This window comes from Daphnia pulex, chromosome 9, assembly GCF_021134715.1.
Source record: "Daphnia pulex isolate KAP4 chromosome 9, ASM2113471v1".
Classification (NCBI taxonomy): Eukaryota; Metazoa; Arthropoda; class Branchiopoda; order Diplostraca; family Daphniidae; genus Daphnia; species Daphnia pulex.
The window spans coordinates 6,690,416-6,702,677 of record NC_060025.1 but is presented as its reverse complement, the minus strand read 5'-3'; the positions used below and the strand labels follow the sequence as shown (position 1 = coordinate 6,702,677).

The following is a 12,262-nucleotide window of genomic DNA, read 5'->3' as shown; positions in this document are numbered from 1 at the left end:
GAATCGGCCCTTGGTCAAAATACACAACAGCGATCACGTGTATAGAAAAATCATTTTATAATTGTAAATATTTTACAACGACATTTTTCACACAGGCAAAATCATAAAAAAACAAGAAAAAGCCAGGAGAAAAAAAAAAAAATAAGTCGCGCACGGAACATGCGGTTTTCATTGCGGTTTCTCTTCTGATCTGGAACATATTGTCTTTTGTTCCTCGAAGAAAACCTTTGAGTACAACTGACTCACGAAATGAGCGGCCCGAAGGGAGATAAAAAGAAATCCATCGTGAAATTATTAATTCCTACAACGGAATTTTAACAACTGCATCAGCGGGTATGGTGTAATTATCAAAGTCGAATTGTTTGATGGGGACCTAAAAACATCAAATAAATCATCGAAATTAATTAATGAGCTACATTCTACCAATCATAATTTAAGGTAAGAAAATGTATACGGTACTTTGAAGCGATTAGGTTTGTGGCAATGATTTCCACCGTCATACCACGCGTCAATGTCGTGATACCATTGAACATGTGTCCGGGGTTGATTGAGCTGCTGACAAAGCTGACAAAACGCAATGTTGGCCATCTCTTTGTAGTCGTAATGCGATCTATTACAAGAATGAAAAGATTCTAAGGGATATAATTTTAAAATATTATTTAGTCCTACTAACTTGTAGAAAGGTTTCCACCAAAAGTACTCGTTGTAGAGGGTATCGTTTTTGTCGAGAATGTCGAGGTATTTCGCCAATTGAACTGGCGTGTATTTAAGGGCGTCGATGTAAGAGTGTGGCGGCGCAATGGCTTCATAGTTGCCCGCTCCGTAGACGATGGGGACGATATTTCGATCGAGAAGATTGAAGAATTTTTCGGTTATGTAATCGCGGCAGAGAGAATTTTCGAAAGAGAGGTAGAACTTGTAATCGATCTCGATCCGCTGGTAGCAATCGTTCAGTTGATCGAATGAACAAAACGGTTTACCGCACTTGCCGAAAATGTCGATGCGACTGTGCTGCTTTAGAACGTGAACGTAGAATTCTCGCCTAATATTTCCAAACAAAAGTTATTTTCTCGAATTAATTAAATCGTTTCTATACTAAAACTGAATTATTTTAAAGCTCTAATCTCTCAAAAAGTCAAGTTTCATTACCGAGAGTCAGTTTTGCAGTGGGAGACAAACCAAACGGCCAATTTGCTCTTTCCGGCCGCGTAGTTACGGGTAACGTTGCGACGGGCAATCAACAGTTCCTCTTCACCGATGGGCGCTGAAGGCAAAACCTCCACCTGTCCGTACGGCCATTCAATGTCCGAGTCTCTCCGATACGTCATGGTCAGATTGAAAAAATCTTTGTAGAATGGCAGCTTGTACCCCGAAAAACGCCACTAGAAAGAACCAAATAATAATGATAAAACATTGATTTAAAAAAAAGTCCTTATTTGACAACATGATTGATGAAACAAATTCTTTCTTTCTTTTTTTTCGCATTATAAAATTCCTCAGAAATTCTTAAAAAAAAAAAAAACATGGCCATTCCCAATTTTCTCATACAAAAAAAACCACATAAATAAAACGGAAAATTATACCTGAGGTGACTCGTCCGAGACCATGACGAAAAGCTGATGTTCGGAACGGGATGCAACATATGGATAGTCACAAAGTGATGGCCAGTGAAACATGACTAGAATGCCAAAACCAACAATAGCTCAGTCAAGAAAGAAGCACATAACGAAAACAAAACTCAAAAACCATTTTGACAAACCGGCGTCGTACTGGTCCACCGAGTCCAGTAAGTAAGGATCGTCGGTGGCCAGGCATGTGGTGACGGGGCATTTGGCATCGATGAAAGGTTGCCGTCCTCTGCCAAAGGCGTAGTCTGGATAGTAAAACAGGCCGTTCCAGAAGAGAATCGTCTTGAGAGCCGGAATGCCCTTCTCTTCGTCGCCGCGGATCAAGGCTAGATCGACGTGACGATCCGGCCGATCCCAGTACTCATATTGAGATCGATTGCCAACTCCACTGTTTTATATACGACAAATAAAGAAACACGTTGACATGGCTGATTGAACGGATAATATCAACAACTAACGAACGCGATGATGACGTGGTCGTTTTCGTAGATTTCTGCCACTTTCTGGGCTACCAGGTCGGTAGATCGCTGCCCTTCATTATCACGCGTTAAGACTATCAACAAGACTAGCGGCAGGGCGTAGAGTATCACTGTGGTTGACGATTGGCGACTCCATCGGCCAAAGGCAGATGACGCTTTGCTCTGGAGATAACCTTTCAAAGGTAGTATCTGATGAAATGACAAAAAATAAGAAACGTGAAATTAAGAAACCAAAAAATGGATGTGAAATAAAAATAATAATTTCTAACATTGAAATACATTCTTAAGTTACAGCACATTATATTATTTGAATTACTACTACCACGGAAGTCGGGATAATTGAGGAAATGATGCATAAAAGCTGGCGTCAGTAAATTGGTTCTTGAACATTACCGGAAATCTAATACAGTTGTTTACCTGTTGTATTTTTGACTGCGATTGGTGCGGTAATAAGAGGGGGAACCGTTACCGTAATGTGGTTGAACCAAACATTCTACATTTTATACATGAAAATCTGATATCTTTCATAAACTTGGGAAATAAATTAGACAGCGAACCGTGACTTAACAAATAGCCTTTTCTCTTCCTATCCCACGGTTTTACCAATATTGTCATTACCGCGGTATCTAATTTTCTGAATTGGTCTGTCTAAAATTTTCTCACCTAATTTCTACATTATAATCCGGGCCTGCGTCAATATACGTGCACGATATAACTTTCTATTCGTGCATTTTCCCGCCAGGATTTTAAAATTTTTAACGACTACTCGCTAGATGGCGAAAATATTATCCGGAACTTTCAAAATGCTCACGATTCACGACGATAATCACAAAATTTTAAAAACTGCAAAGAATCGTTCATCTGCTAAATAGAAGCACTAAAGCAACTGCCAATTATTAAGTAAATTAAATAGAAAAACTTAGCGTTTTTGCATTACGTAATCGATTGAGAAGTATAAACAGGTATAAAAAAAGGTAATCAACTACTCGATTACACAAAAAGTCCAAAATCATTCAGCAAATACTGTACATAAAAAAAGATAGTACGGTAAACAATTTGTACTTACATGTCTAATCTCTCTCCTAGCGGCCATTCTTCACCGAATCCCAACAAGTGCTCTCACCTGAAGAAGAGAAGTATTCATACTACAACGACAACGGCCATCAAGGGAATCAAGGTAAAAATGAAAAAGACAAAAAGAAAATAAAAGTACGATGGGCGTCGTCAAATGCTTGCATGTTTAAAGCTGGTCTTCGCTTCGGGGCGAACCAGCATTTCGTAACATAAGGAAGGACAAACACAGCACAAGACATCCCCAACGCCTCCATCCACCACGTTTTTACTCCTTTCTTTTGGTTGGGGGTCGTTGAGAAGAACTAGAAGCAGCCAGCAAGACCATGCAAGTTGCCGGACCCGGCAGTAATATTTCGTAAAAAATTTGACAAAAGATATGCGTAGACCGACCGACGACATACCGTATTTGTACACCTGGGAGAGTCCGACACATCCCCAAATGTCTGCTGACCTTGAAAACGAACTTGCGCTGAACTCGCCGTGGAGAGAAAGCGGCCATCAAAAGCGAGAGTCGTCGACCTACCGGGATTCTTCTAAAAGCTGATGGCGCGCCAAGACGCACAAGACTGAAAAATAAACCTAAAAATGCATAGACGCTTTTACGCTACACACCTGTGGTTCTTTGTTTCACCAAGCCCAGGGCGTTTATCAAGCAAATGTTTGACAGCTGCTGAACATTAAGAAATGTAATAATTTCATAGTCCACATATGTCTCTAAGTTTGCTAACAAACGAAATTAAGATAAGTCGCCCGTCGTCAGACTTACTGCATATTCTAAACACCTTAAATTCTCCTAATCTGAGAACTGGAAAAACCAGTAACAAAAAATGGGCTTTTTGGCTGTCAATTTAAATTATTAATAAAATTAATGCAGCGTAATCTAATTATTAAAAAAAAATGGTTTCAAATTATTATCATTAAAAAATACGCTAAAGAAGAGAGAATAAGAGATAATTACAGATTAATTTACAATTGATGCACGATAGAAATTTTTTAAAAATCGTGTGGTGTCTACGTCACTATGTGCCATCCGGGTTAACACACGCAGCATCAATTAGCGTTACCAGTGTATTTAAGTGATTTTACTCTTCAGTTGCATACAGTAGTGTAACAAATAAATACGAAATCTAATTACAAAAACAGACACAAGGGGTGCTGAGTAATGACGATGATTGATGACAAAAAGGGAAGACACACGAAACAATATTTGTTGTATATTCTTGGACGGAAAATTCACGCATCACGACATTTACATTTGCGGAATACAGAAAGCGTAAGCTTCGCTGTTAATGAATTTTAGTTGTTGACTTGAGCGATTTCAATACTTTGATTTAACTAATCATCCAAAGACCAAGGGATTTGAATGCTGTGCAGATCCTCGTTACCTTTATTACGTATCACGATACCACGATCTTCTGGACCAGAACATTTGGTGCTGTTGTACCACCATGCATCGATATCACTATTTAAACGACGAAAAAATATTAATGACGCAATATGACTAATTATAACTATCGAATTTCGTACCGATAAACTTTGCGTGGTAGATTGCTATTTAGCTTTTCGCACAAGTCGCAAAACGGACGAGTAGATAACTCTTGATATCCAGAATGTACCTGTTTTTTTTTTTTAACATTTATATTGAATTATATGTTAACATTTTTATTAACGGAGGAGTTACCTGGTAAAAATCTTTCCACCAAAAGTGTCGATAGTATTGGCGGTCACTTTTGTCAAGTTCTAATAAACGATCAGCTAACTGTCTTGGATTGAATGAAAGAGCATCAACGAAGGAATGTGGTGGTGCTATTCGAGTATAGTCTGCACCTCTGTATAATAATGTGAATCAATAGGTATTACAGTATTACACCCAGGAATAAATATAACCTGTGAATTTAATTACAAGTAAAAAATGAATCGATTCTTTTCCTTACCCAAAGACAATAGGAACTGTGTCGCGACTGAGGAGATCAAAAAATCTTTTGGTGACGAAATCATCGCAGATGAAACGTTCGAATGCCAGTACGAATTTGTAGTTATCTGCTAGCATATCAAGGCAAGGTTGTAGAGCTTCCCCGGGCGATCCGTTTGTTTCTGGGCAGCTCAAATTTCCGCACGGACCGAAACTATCCACCTGTATATATTCCTGTCATATACACAAAACAAACAAAACAACATTTGATTCATATCCTCATCCTTTTTATGTACATATGCTCCACGTATATACTTTCAACTCGTTGATGTATCCTTCTCGCTTGCTCATGGACCCACAGCGAGCGACATACCAACCGACTAGTTTCTTTTTCTTTTTGTTTGTTCGCAATCGCATTCTGTTTAGAAAAGAATTTATTAAATTCACCAAACGATAATATGCGTGAACATCTGCGGAAAGATAGTGTTGATACCAAAACAACTCTTCCGGATATGTTTCAAATCATATTTCATATATAAAAATAAATATTTTAAAATGAATTGACTTAGAATGATTACTGTGAGAAAGAATTTTTCTTGGTAGGTTTGTCCAGCTTCTCGATCCAGCCTCTTTTCCATGTTACGTCGGCATTTTCTCGATACGAGATTGTCCAGTTGAAGAAACTTCCAAAAAGATTATTTCGTTCGAAGTAATTACGTGGATAGCACATCGGGGGGTCATCAGTTAACAACACAAATCGCTGGTATTCTTGGCGCCCGTGGACTTTTGGTAATTCACACAAGTTGGTATAAAGGAAGACGATGGCATCTGCACGTTCTGGGGTAACTATGTTCTTATTTTTAGACAGGATACAATTTGTAAATTTACATCCGACACGACTAATAAACGAAATAGAAAGAGAGGGGCAATATTAGATGCAAAGTAAATTCATTGGCGTGAAACAGAATAGAAATACATCACTCGTGATCTGATATCATTAAACTATAAATGAATTGTAATTATTTTTTAATTTTTCAGTTCCTTTGTACTAGCCACTAAAGTAAATAAATGTAGTGCTTTCTACGTCTTAAAATATTGATACAGTTTACTAGTTTAGACCTTTCACACAGCAGTAAATGTTTGAATTAAAATATTTATAACCACATTAAAACCCTTCTAAATTCTAGCATACCTGAAGGCAAAATCATCATCCAATGCGAACCCAAAGTCGCCATACCACGGATTCCACATAAGAATTTTCTTCATATCAAGTTGCCGAAAAGCGGATCGGTCAATGCGCTTGATAACTACCAACTCTTTACTATCAACGTCATCCTCGGTTAATGTCAGTTGTTTGAAGGTGAAAACGTTGAGTAAGAAGAGTAGCCACAAAAGGTAAAAGACACGATGGCGGTCCAACTGGGAAAACAACGTCTTAAATATATGCATGATCAACGTCGAGCGTGACACGCAACGCACAAGAATACTTTTGGACCAAACAGTTTCCAACGACAGCTGCCTGTTGACTGAAATCTTCAAGTTCAAGAACCAAGTGATAGTATGTATATTTACCTGTGTAAAAAAAAACCTCGTCGCTTCACGGAATAGATAAATTCTCGTACAGTCTTGGCTACAAAATTTCAGTCGGTCCTTTCAATGACAGCTCCTCTAGCGACTGGTCGCACCCAATCACAAAAAAAGGCCCACTTCCAATGACCAATCAATATAGAGCAAAAAGGAGGGAACAATCTGTAACTCCGCCTCTTTCACGCAAAAAAACAAGCTTTTCCAGTTAGGAATTTTCTGTATGGAGTGAAGCGACTAGGCAAAGCATACGAACGGAAGCAAGAAGGGAAGGGACTGTTAGATTACAGACGTGGCAATGCCGGATGATTTTAAAAATAAAATCAGAAAAAGTGAATGAATGGAGACAGTATCAGAGATAATATCAAGATTCAAGAGCACTAAAAAAGAAAACAAAAGCTTTGTGATGAAACAAGTTTTGATACCATCTTAATATTTAAGATATATCATTAGTGAAATCAAGTAAGTAATTGACAAGTCTGTGGTTAAACAATTTCTACTGAATTCTATTTCAATGAAATCGTCCACCATAGAAAGAAAAATTGCAACGATTGGGTAACTAACTGAAAATGATGGTTTCATTTGAATAAAATAGGTAAAATGGCGTATTCGTCAGTGTCAGATGAAGTTGTGGAAGAGTTTAATCCAAAGAAAGAAGAAAAAGAGGGAAGCATTCTTGAAGTTGGAGATCAAGCAGTTTGGTCACTTTCCTCGTGTAAAGCAGGTATGAAATAAATTACAGACATCTTATATTGTTTAAGCCAGCTACTCAATCTTATGTTTTTCAAGGTTTTGGAATTGACCAGCTCCGTGATGACAGTACAGACACATATTGGCAAAGTGACGGTCAGTTACCACACTTGGTAAACATCCAGTTTCGAAAGAAAACAACCATTCAAAACATATGGATATTTGCAGATTACAAGGCTGATGAAAGTTATACACCTAGTCGGTATTGAAAAATTATAATATTTACAAAAGTTGTTCTCTTTCTTATTTGGTTTACACTTTTACAGAATATCTGTAAGGGCTGGCACAGGTTTCAGTGATTTGCAAGAAGTTGAAGTAATTGAACTGAATGAGCCAAACGGTTGGATAGCAATCCCACTGAAGGATGCTCAGGATAAGTATGTAGTATAACAGAACATATTACCTTTACAATTTTGAACTAAATTACACTTTCCTCGTCATTCATTACAGATATATTCGTACTTTCATGCTGCAGTTAGCTGTATTGAGTAACCATCAAAGTGGCCGTGATACTCATCTTCGAAATGTTAGAGTTCATTCCCCAGTTTCACATTCGATGGTTGCGATCAAACCCTTGCAAAATTTTCAATTCTTGAGTCGAGAAATGTGCATGTTTAACACTCTAAAGTAAAAAGTATTCCAAAATTAAAAATGAATAAATTTTGTGTCAATTTGATCTACTTCAAGAATGTTATTCTTTCTTAGAAAATATCTTTTCCTCCAACTGTGTGCGGCATTTAATGAAAGATTAAATGCGGACGTGATACATGTTTTATGATCGAAATTTTCAATTTTGCATTATAAAGTGTTTTTTTTATTGACGGAGCACTTAGCTTTGAAATTGAAACTAAATAAAAAATACACTACTTAACATTTTTTTCGTTGAAAAGGGTTAACTGCTATTTGAGAGGAACATTTCTTATGATAACATGAATTACTTTTATTTTTTTTATGTGTAAAGTTTCGCCACCAACACCTGACGTGAGGGGGTTAGTCACCGTAGTTAACAGCAAAATTACCACGGGCGAAATAAGGTAAGTCTGGCCTCTGGGATTCCTTATTTTTCTCTTGAGACTATAATTTAACTCTGTTTAGCTACGCAAATTAGATAGCTTGGCAAATTCATTGTTGAAGAAAGGTTTTACTGAAGGCGGGCGCATTGGCAAACAAATTCAGACCACGACTAGCACTAATAGTATAACGCGTGTAGACCGCATAACGTTAGAAAAAATTCAGTAGGATTTCTACATACGTAATGGAAAAAGGAGTTGGAATTCTAATATATAATTTGAGGTAGCTGGAAGCACATCACGATTTAAATACCATTATCGCTGTAGAGTACGTAGCCTACATTGGATTTGCCGTTGGCGCCGCTAGCAAACTATCATATGCAGGCCGTTGAACTCATCAACTTTCAGCTACCCTATTACGTGGTACCCGGGGTTCACAAGAGAAAGAGTTGGCGACACGTCAAAGGCACCCCATAGGGTCACCCATGGGTTATTTAACACAAAGGCCTTGGATGTCTATATAATATACATCAAGATGAGACCGGTTCTTTTCTCCGACTCTGAGCATGCGCACAGAGCAGTTTCCGCTTCCCCGTTTCCCAATTGACGATCACGACAGTCTCTCCTGTTCATTGTGCTATGGCGGTCCGTGGATTAATTCTGTCTGTTCGTCTCCACCCTCAAAAGGTGGTAATAAATCATTCGTTTATTGTGTTTTTGCACGCTTATGTTCTGCTACTAAGCCACACATTTAAGTTAAAAGATATTTTGGCACTCATCCACCTCATTATTGGTTTATGTTGGCGACGAAAATCATGGCGACTTAGTCTCAAAGGCATTTGCTGTTTCAGCTGCACTGTGTATACGATAGCGACATTGTAATTTCATTAGTTTCGACTTCCTGTGGTTTTTTGGGGATCTTGAGTAGGTTAAATGTCTGGTAGCTATTCGTACCACCAAGAGTACTAAGACTTCCACCGACTATTTAAGTCCTAGCAAAAACGAACTGGACCAATCGCTTCTGATTGGTGGCTGTAGTCGTGAGAATCGACAACATAGACCAAAGTAGTCGACTCCAACAGGGCGTTCGTTTCTGTATTTTTGTTTGAATTGCCAAGCACTGTTTATTTTTGAAATGAAAAATGTTTTTCTTTTATAGTTTCTCCAAAATTTACGTAATGTTCGAGGCGCAGCCACTCACCAGCCTTTCCAGGTATGAAATAATTTTTTAAAAATTCACTTCATTATTTTAAATGGACTAATAACAATAGATATTGCAATGTTATAGGTTACAACTTTTCTTTTCCATTGTAAAATAAACAGACTTGTGTTTTTCCATGTGTCTACTGATAACACATAACCAATTATGTCTATTTATTATTAGTATTCAGACTTGGAGGAAAAGATTTGCACACCTGACCAGCTCCATCCCAAGCCTGAGACATCAGCTTTAGTCTTTGGAAAGTACTTTACCGACCATATGCTTGAAGTATCATGGGATTCAGAAAAAGGTTGGGCGAAGCCAGTTATTTCTCCTATGCACAATCTTCAGCTTCATCCTGGGGCAAAAGTTCTGCACTACGCCATTGAGGTACTCAATCTTAAAATGAATTTTGTGCTAATGTATCAGTTTTCATATTTGCTAGTTATATTATCATTCCGTCACCTTGTTAACTTCCATGTTTGTATATTTTGTAGTTGTTTGAAGGAATGAAGGCATACCGTGGGGAGGATGGTCGCTTACGTTTATTCCGTCCGGATAGAAACATGGCTCGCATGCTGAATACAGCGAAAAGATCGTCCCTGCCAACGTTTGACGCCAATGAGATGATTAAATGTATTAAAAGATTAATTCAAATAGACAGGGAGTGGATTCCTCATTCCACTACATCTAGTCTTTATATAAGACCTACCTTGATTGGAACTGATGTGAGTAAATTGTTCATACAATAAAACAAAATGAAGTTAATACTAATCTTATTTTCTCTGTTGAACGATTTAAATACAAAAATAGCCATCTCTGGGAGTCGCTAGTCCAAACCAGGCATTACTTTATGTGCTTCTGTGTCCTGTGGGCCCTTATTTCACTTCAGGCTTCAAGCCAATTTCGCTATTAGCAGATCCTCAGTACGTGCGAGCTTGGCCTGGAGGATGTGGAGCCATGAAGATGGGTGCAAACTATGCTCCTACAATTTACATTCAAGTAAATTCATTGTTTTAGTAATTGATCAAACCATAAGAAATATTTAACTGCACCATAACAAAAATAGACCTTCCATGTTTCATTAATTTAAGATATTGTTAGGATAGTTTGAAATAATATAACTTTAATTTTTCTTCTTTCTCCAGAAACAATCTGAACTGTTAGGACACCAGCAAGTTCTCTGGCTGTATGGACCAGATCATCAGTTGACGGAAGTTGGAACCATGAACATATTTGTATTCATGATGAATAAAGCTGGCGGTATTTTCAAAATTCAATTATTTAAAAAATGCAACTCAAACCTAAATTTCTAAAATATTTTAAAGAACGTGAGTTAGTGACTCCACCTCTTGAAGGGCTAATTTTGCCTGGAGTAACGCGACTTAGTTTGCTTGAACTTGCCCGTGAATGGAAAGAGTTCCGTGTGGTTGAGCGTACCATTACAATGGCTGAAATGGTTGAAGCGCACGAAGAAAAGAGGGTACGTTCATTAATTATTAACTCAAAAGTCTAAATTATTGAGATTTTTATGAATTTTAGGTTCTGGAAATTTTTGGAGCTGGAACTGCGTGTGTTGTGTGTCCGATATCAAGTATTTCTTATCAGGGCCGAGAGTTAAATATTCCTCGATCTGAATCTTCCTTAAGCGAGCGATTCTTCAAAACAATGAGCGATATCCATTACGGACGATTGCAACACCCCTGGGCTGTAGATATTGAGTAGATCTCGAATTCGATTGCGAAATGTTCTAAAGGTGAGTAGTGTTTGGTTACATTGCAATTAGAATGAAACATTTTTAACTTTTTGTTCTTATAATTTTTATTTGTCGTTCTTTTGGTCCAGGATCTAAATTGACACTAATTATGACATTACTGGACGGTTGTAACCGTGTTCGAAAGTCGCCTGACGTAGTGAAAGTGGAAAATGCAAGCCGGTTCGGTATTTCTCAAACATTTATTGCCTCTGATGTATGTCTGCCATTTGTGATTACTCTTAATGAACGTAGATGAAGTTTTGTGGTTTATGTCGTTTTTTTTCATCGATTGAGATGAATTTATTCACTTACAGGAAGGACACGAGCACAATCTTCGTGTTTGTTACTTAGAATAATTCCGCAAATACTGTAGTTTTGTATTCGTATGCTGGCCAAGTCTAGTCAGACTTTATATACCGTATTGTAAACTTCCCAAAGGCAAACTTGAGCTATCGTTCACTAGAAGAAAATGTAAAGTTATGGCCAAGAATATTTTATCCGCAAATAAACCAAAAAGAAAGCGTTAGAATTGGCACATGGCATGTACAGTTAATTCTAATCATTGTGAAACTGATGTGATAATGAAAAGAATGAATTGTGTAATGAACGAGTTGTGTCGGCTGAAGTAGTTTGTCAAACAAATCTTTCACTACAGGTTAAAAACGTTGTCCAGCGAGCGTCGATCTGCTTCTCAATCCTAGTCGGAGTTGCAATTAATCTCAGTTCTACCGTGATTTAGGTTAATTTGGATTTGGGAAAAAAGACTACAAGCAATAGGAATATAAATTGACGATAATTGGAGTGGTTTATTGTTCACGAGTAAAAATTGACTCGCAGAGCTCAGTGTGAGCCTGCTGTCTCCTAGGAT

General features: G+C 37.7%; 3 protein-coding genes across 5 annotated transcripts; 1 reads left to right on the top strand and 2 right to left on the bottom strand.

The window, feature by feature from the left end:
• Nucleotides 1–20: 20 nt before the first annotated feature.
• Nucleotides 21–3,297, bottom strand: LOC124201887 (alpha-(1,3)-fucosyltransferase C-like). Of its 2 annotated transcripts, XM_046598143.1 has the most exons (8): nucleotides 3,174–3,292; nucleotides 2,091–2,296; nucleotides 1,760–2,016; nucleotides 1,584–1,678; nucleotides 1,150–1,382; nucleotides 674–1,042; nucleotides 460–610; nucleotides 21–373 (listed from the first exon to the last, which is right to left on the bottom strand). In XM_046598143.1, exons 1-8 carry the CDS (start codon nucleotides 3,198–3,200, stop codon nucleotides 302–304), a joined length of 1,410 nt encoding a protein of 469 aa, XP_046454099.1. In that variant the 5' UTR covers nucleotides 3,201–3,292; the 3' UTR covers nucleotides 21–301. The 2 variants fall into 2 exon arrangements, with proteins under 2 accessions (XP_046454099.1, XP_046454098.1); XM_046598142.1 differs by having other exon boundaries at nucleotides 460–1,042; nucleotides 3,174–3,297.
• Nucleotides 3,298–4,235: 938 nt separating this feature from the next.
• Nucleotides 4,236–6,635, bottom strand: LOC124201706 (alpha-(1,3)-fucosyltransferase C-like). Of its 2 annotated transcripts, none has more exons than XM_046597887.1 (7): nucleotides 6,286–6,635; nucleotides 5,672–5,992; nucleotides 5,409–5,511; nucleotides 5,116–5,327; nucleotides 4,863–5,010; nucleotides 4,709–4,797; nucleotides 4,236–4,643 (listed from the first exon to the last, which is right to left on the bottom strand). In XM_046597887.1, the coding sequence occupies exons 1-7, from the start codon at nucleotides 6,540–6,542 to the stop codon at nucleotides 4,517–4,519; spliced, it is 1,257 nt and encodes a 418-aa protein (XP_046453843.1). In that variant the 5' UTR covers nucleotides 6,543–6,635; the 3' UTR covers nucleotides 4,236–4,516. The 2 variants fall into 2 exon arrangements, with proteins under 2 accessions (XP_046453843.1, XP_046453844.1); XM_046597888.1 differs by having other exon boundaries at nucleotides 5,672–5,946; nucleotides 6,286–6,424.
• Nucleotides 6,636–6,979: 344 nt separating this feature from the next.
• Nucleotides 6,980–11,656, top strand: LOC124201707 (branched-chain-amino-acid aminotransferase, cytosolic-like). The gene is made up of 12 exons (XM_046597889.1): nucleotides 6,980–7,139; nucleotides 7,273–7,401; nucleotides 7,467–7,629; nucleotides 7,694–7,804; nucleotides 7,878–7,953; nucleotides 9,822–10,028; nucleotides 10,136–10,366; nucleotides 10,452–10,640; nucleotides 10,787–10,901; nucleotides 10,967–11,121; nucleotides 11,181–11,394; nucleotides 11,484–11,656. The coding sequence occupies exons 2-11, from the start codon at nucleotides 7,278–7,280 to the stop codon at nucleotides 11,361–11,363; spliced, it is 1,554 nt and encodes a 517-aa protein (XP_046453845.1). The 5' UTR covers nucleotides 6,980–7,139; nucleotides 7,273–7,277; the 3' UTR covers nucleotides 11,364–11,394; nucleotides 11,484–11,656.
• The last annotated feature ends 606 nt before the right edge of the window (nucleotides 11,657–12,262 follow it).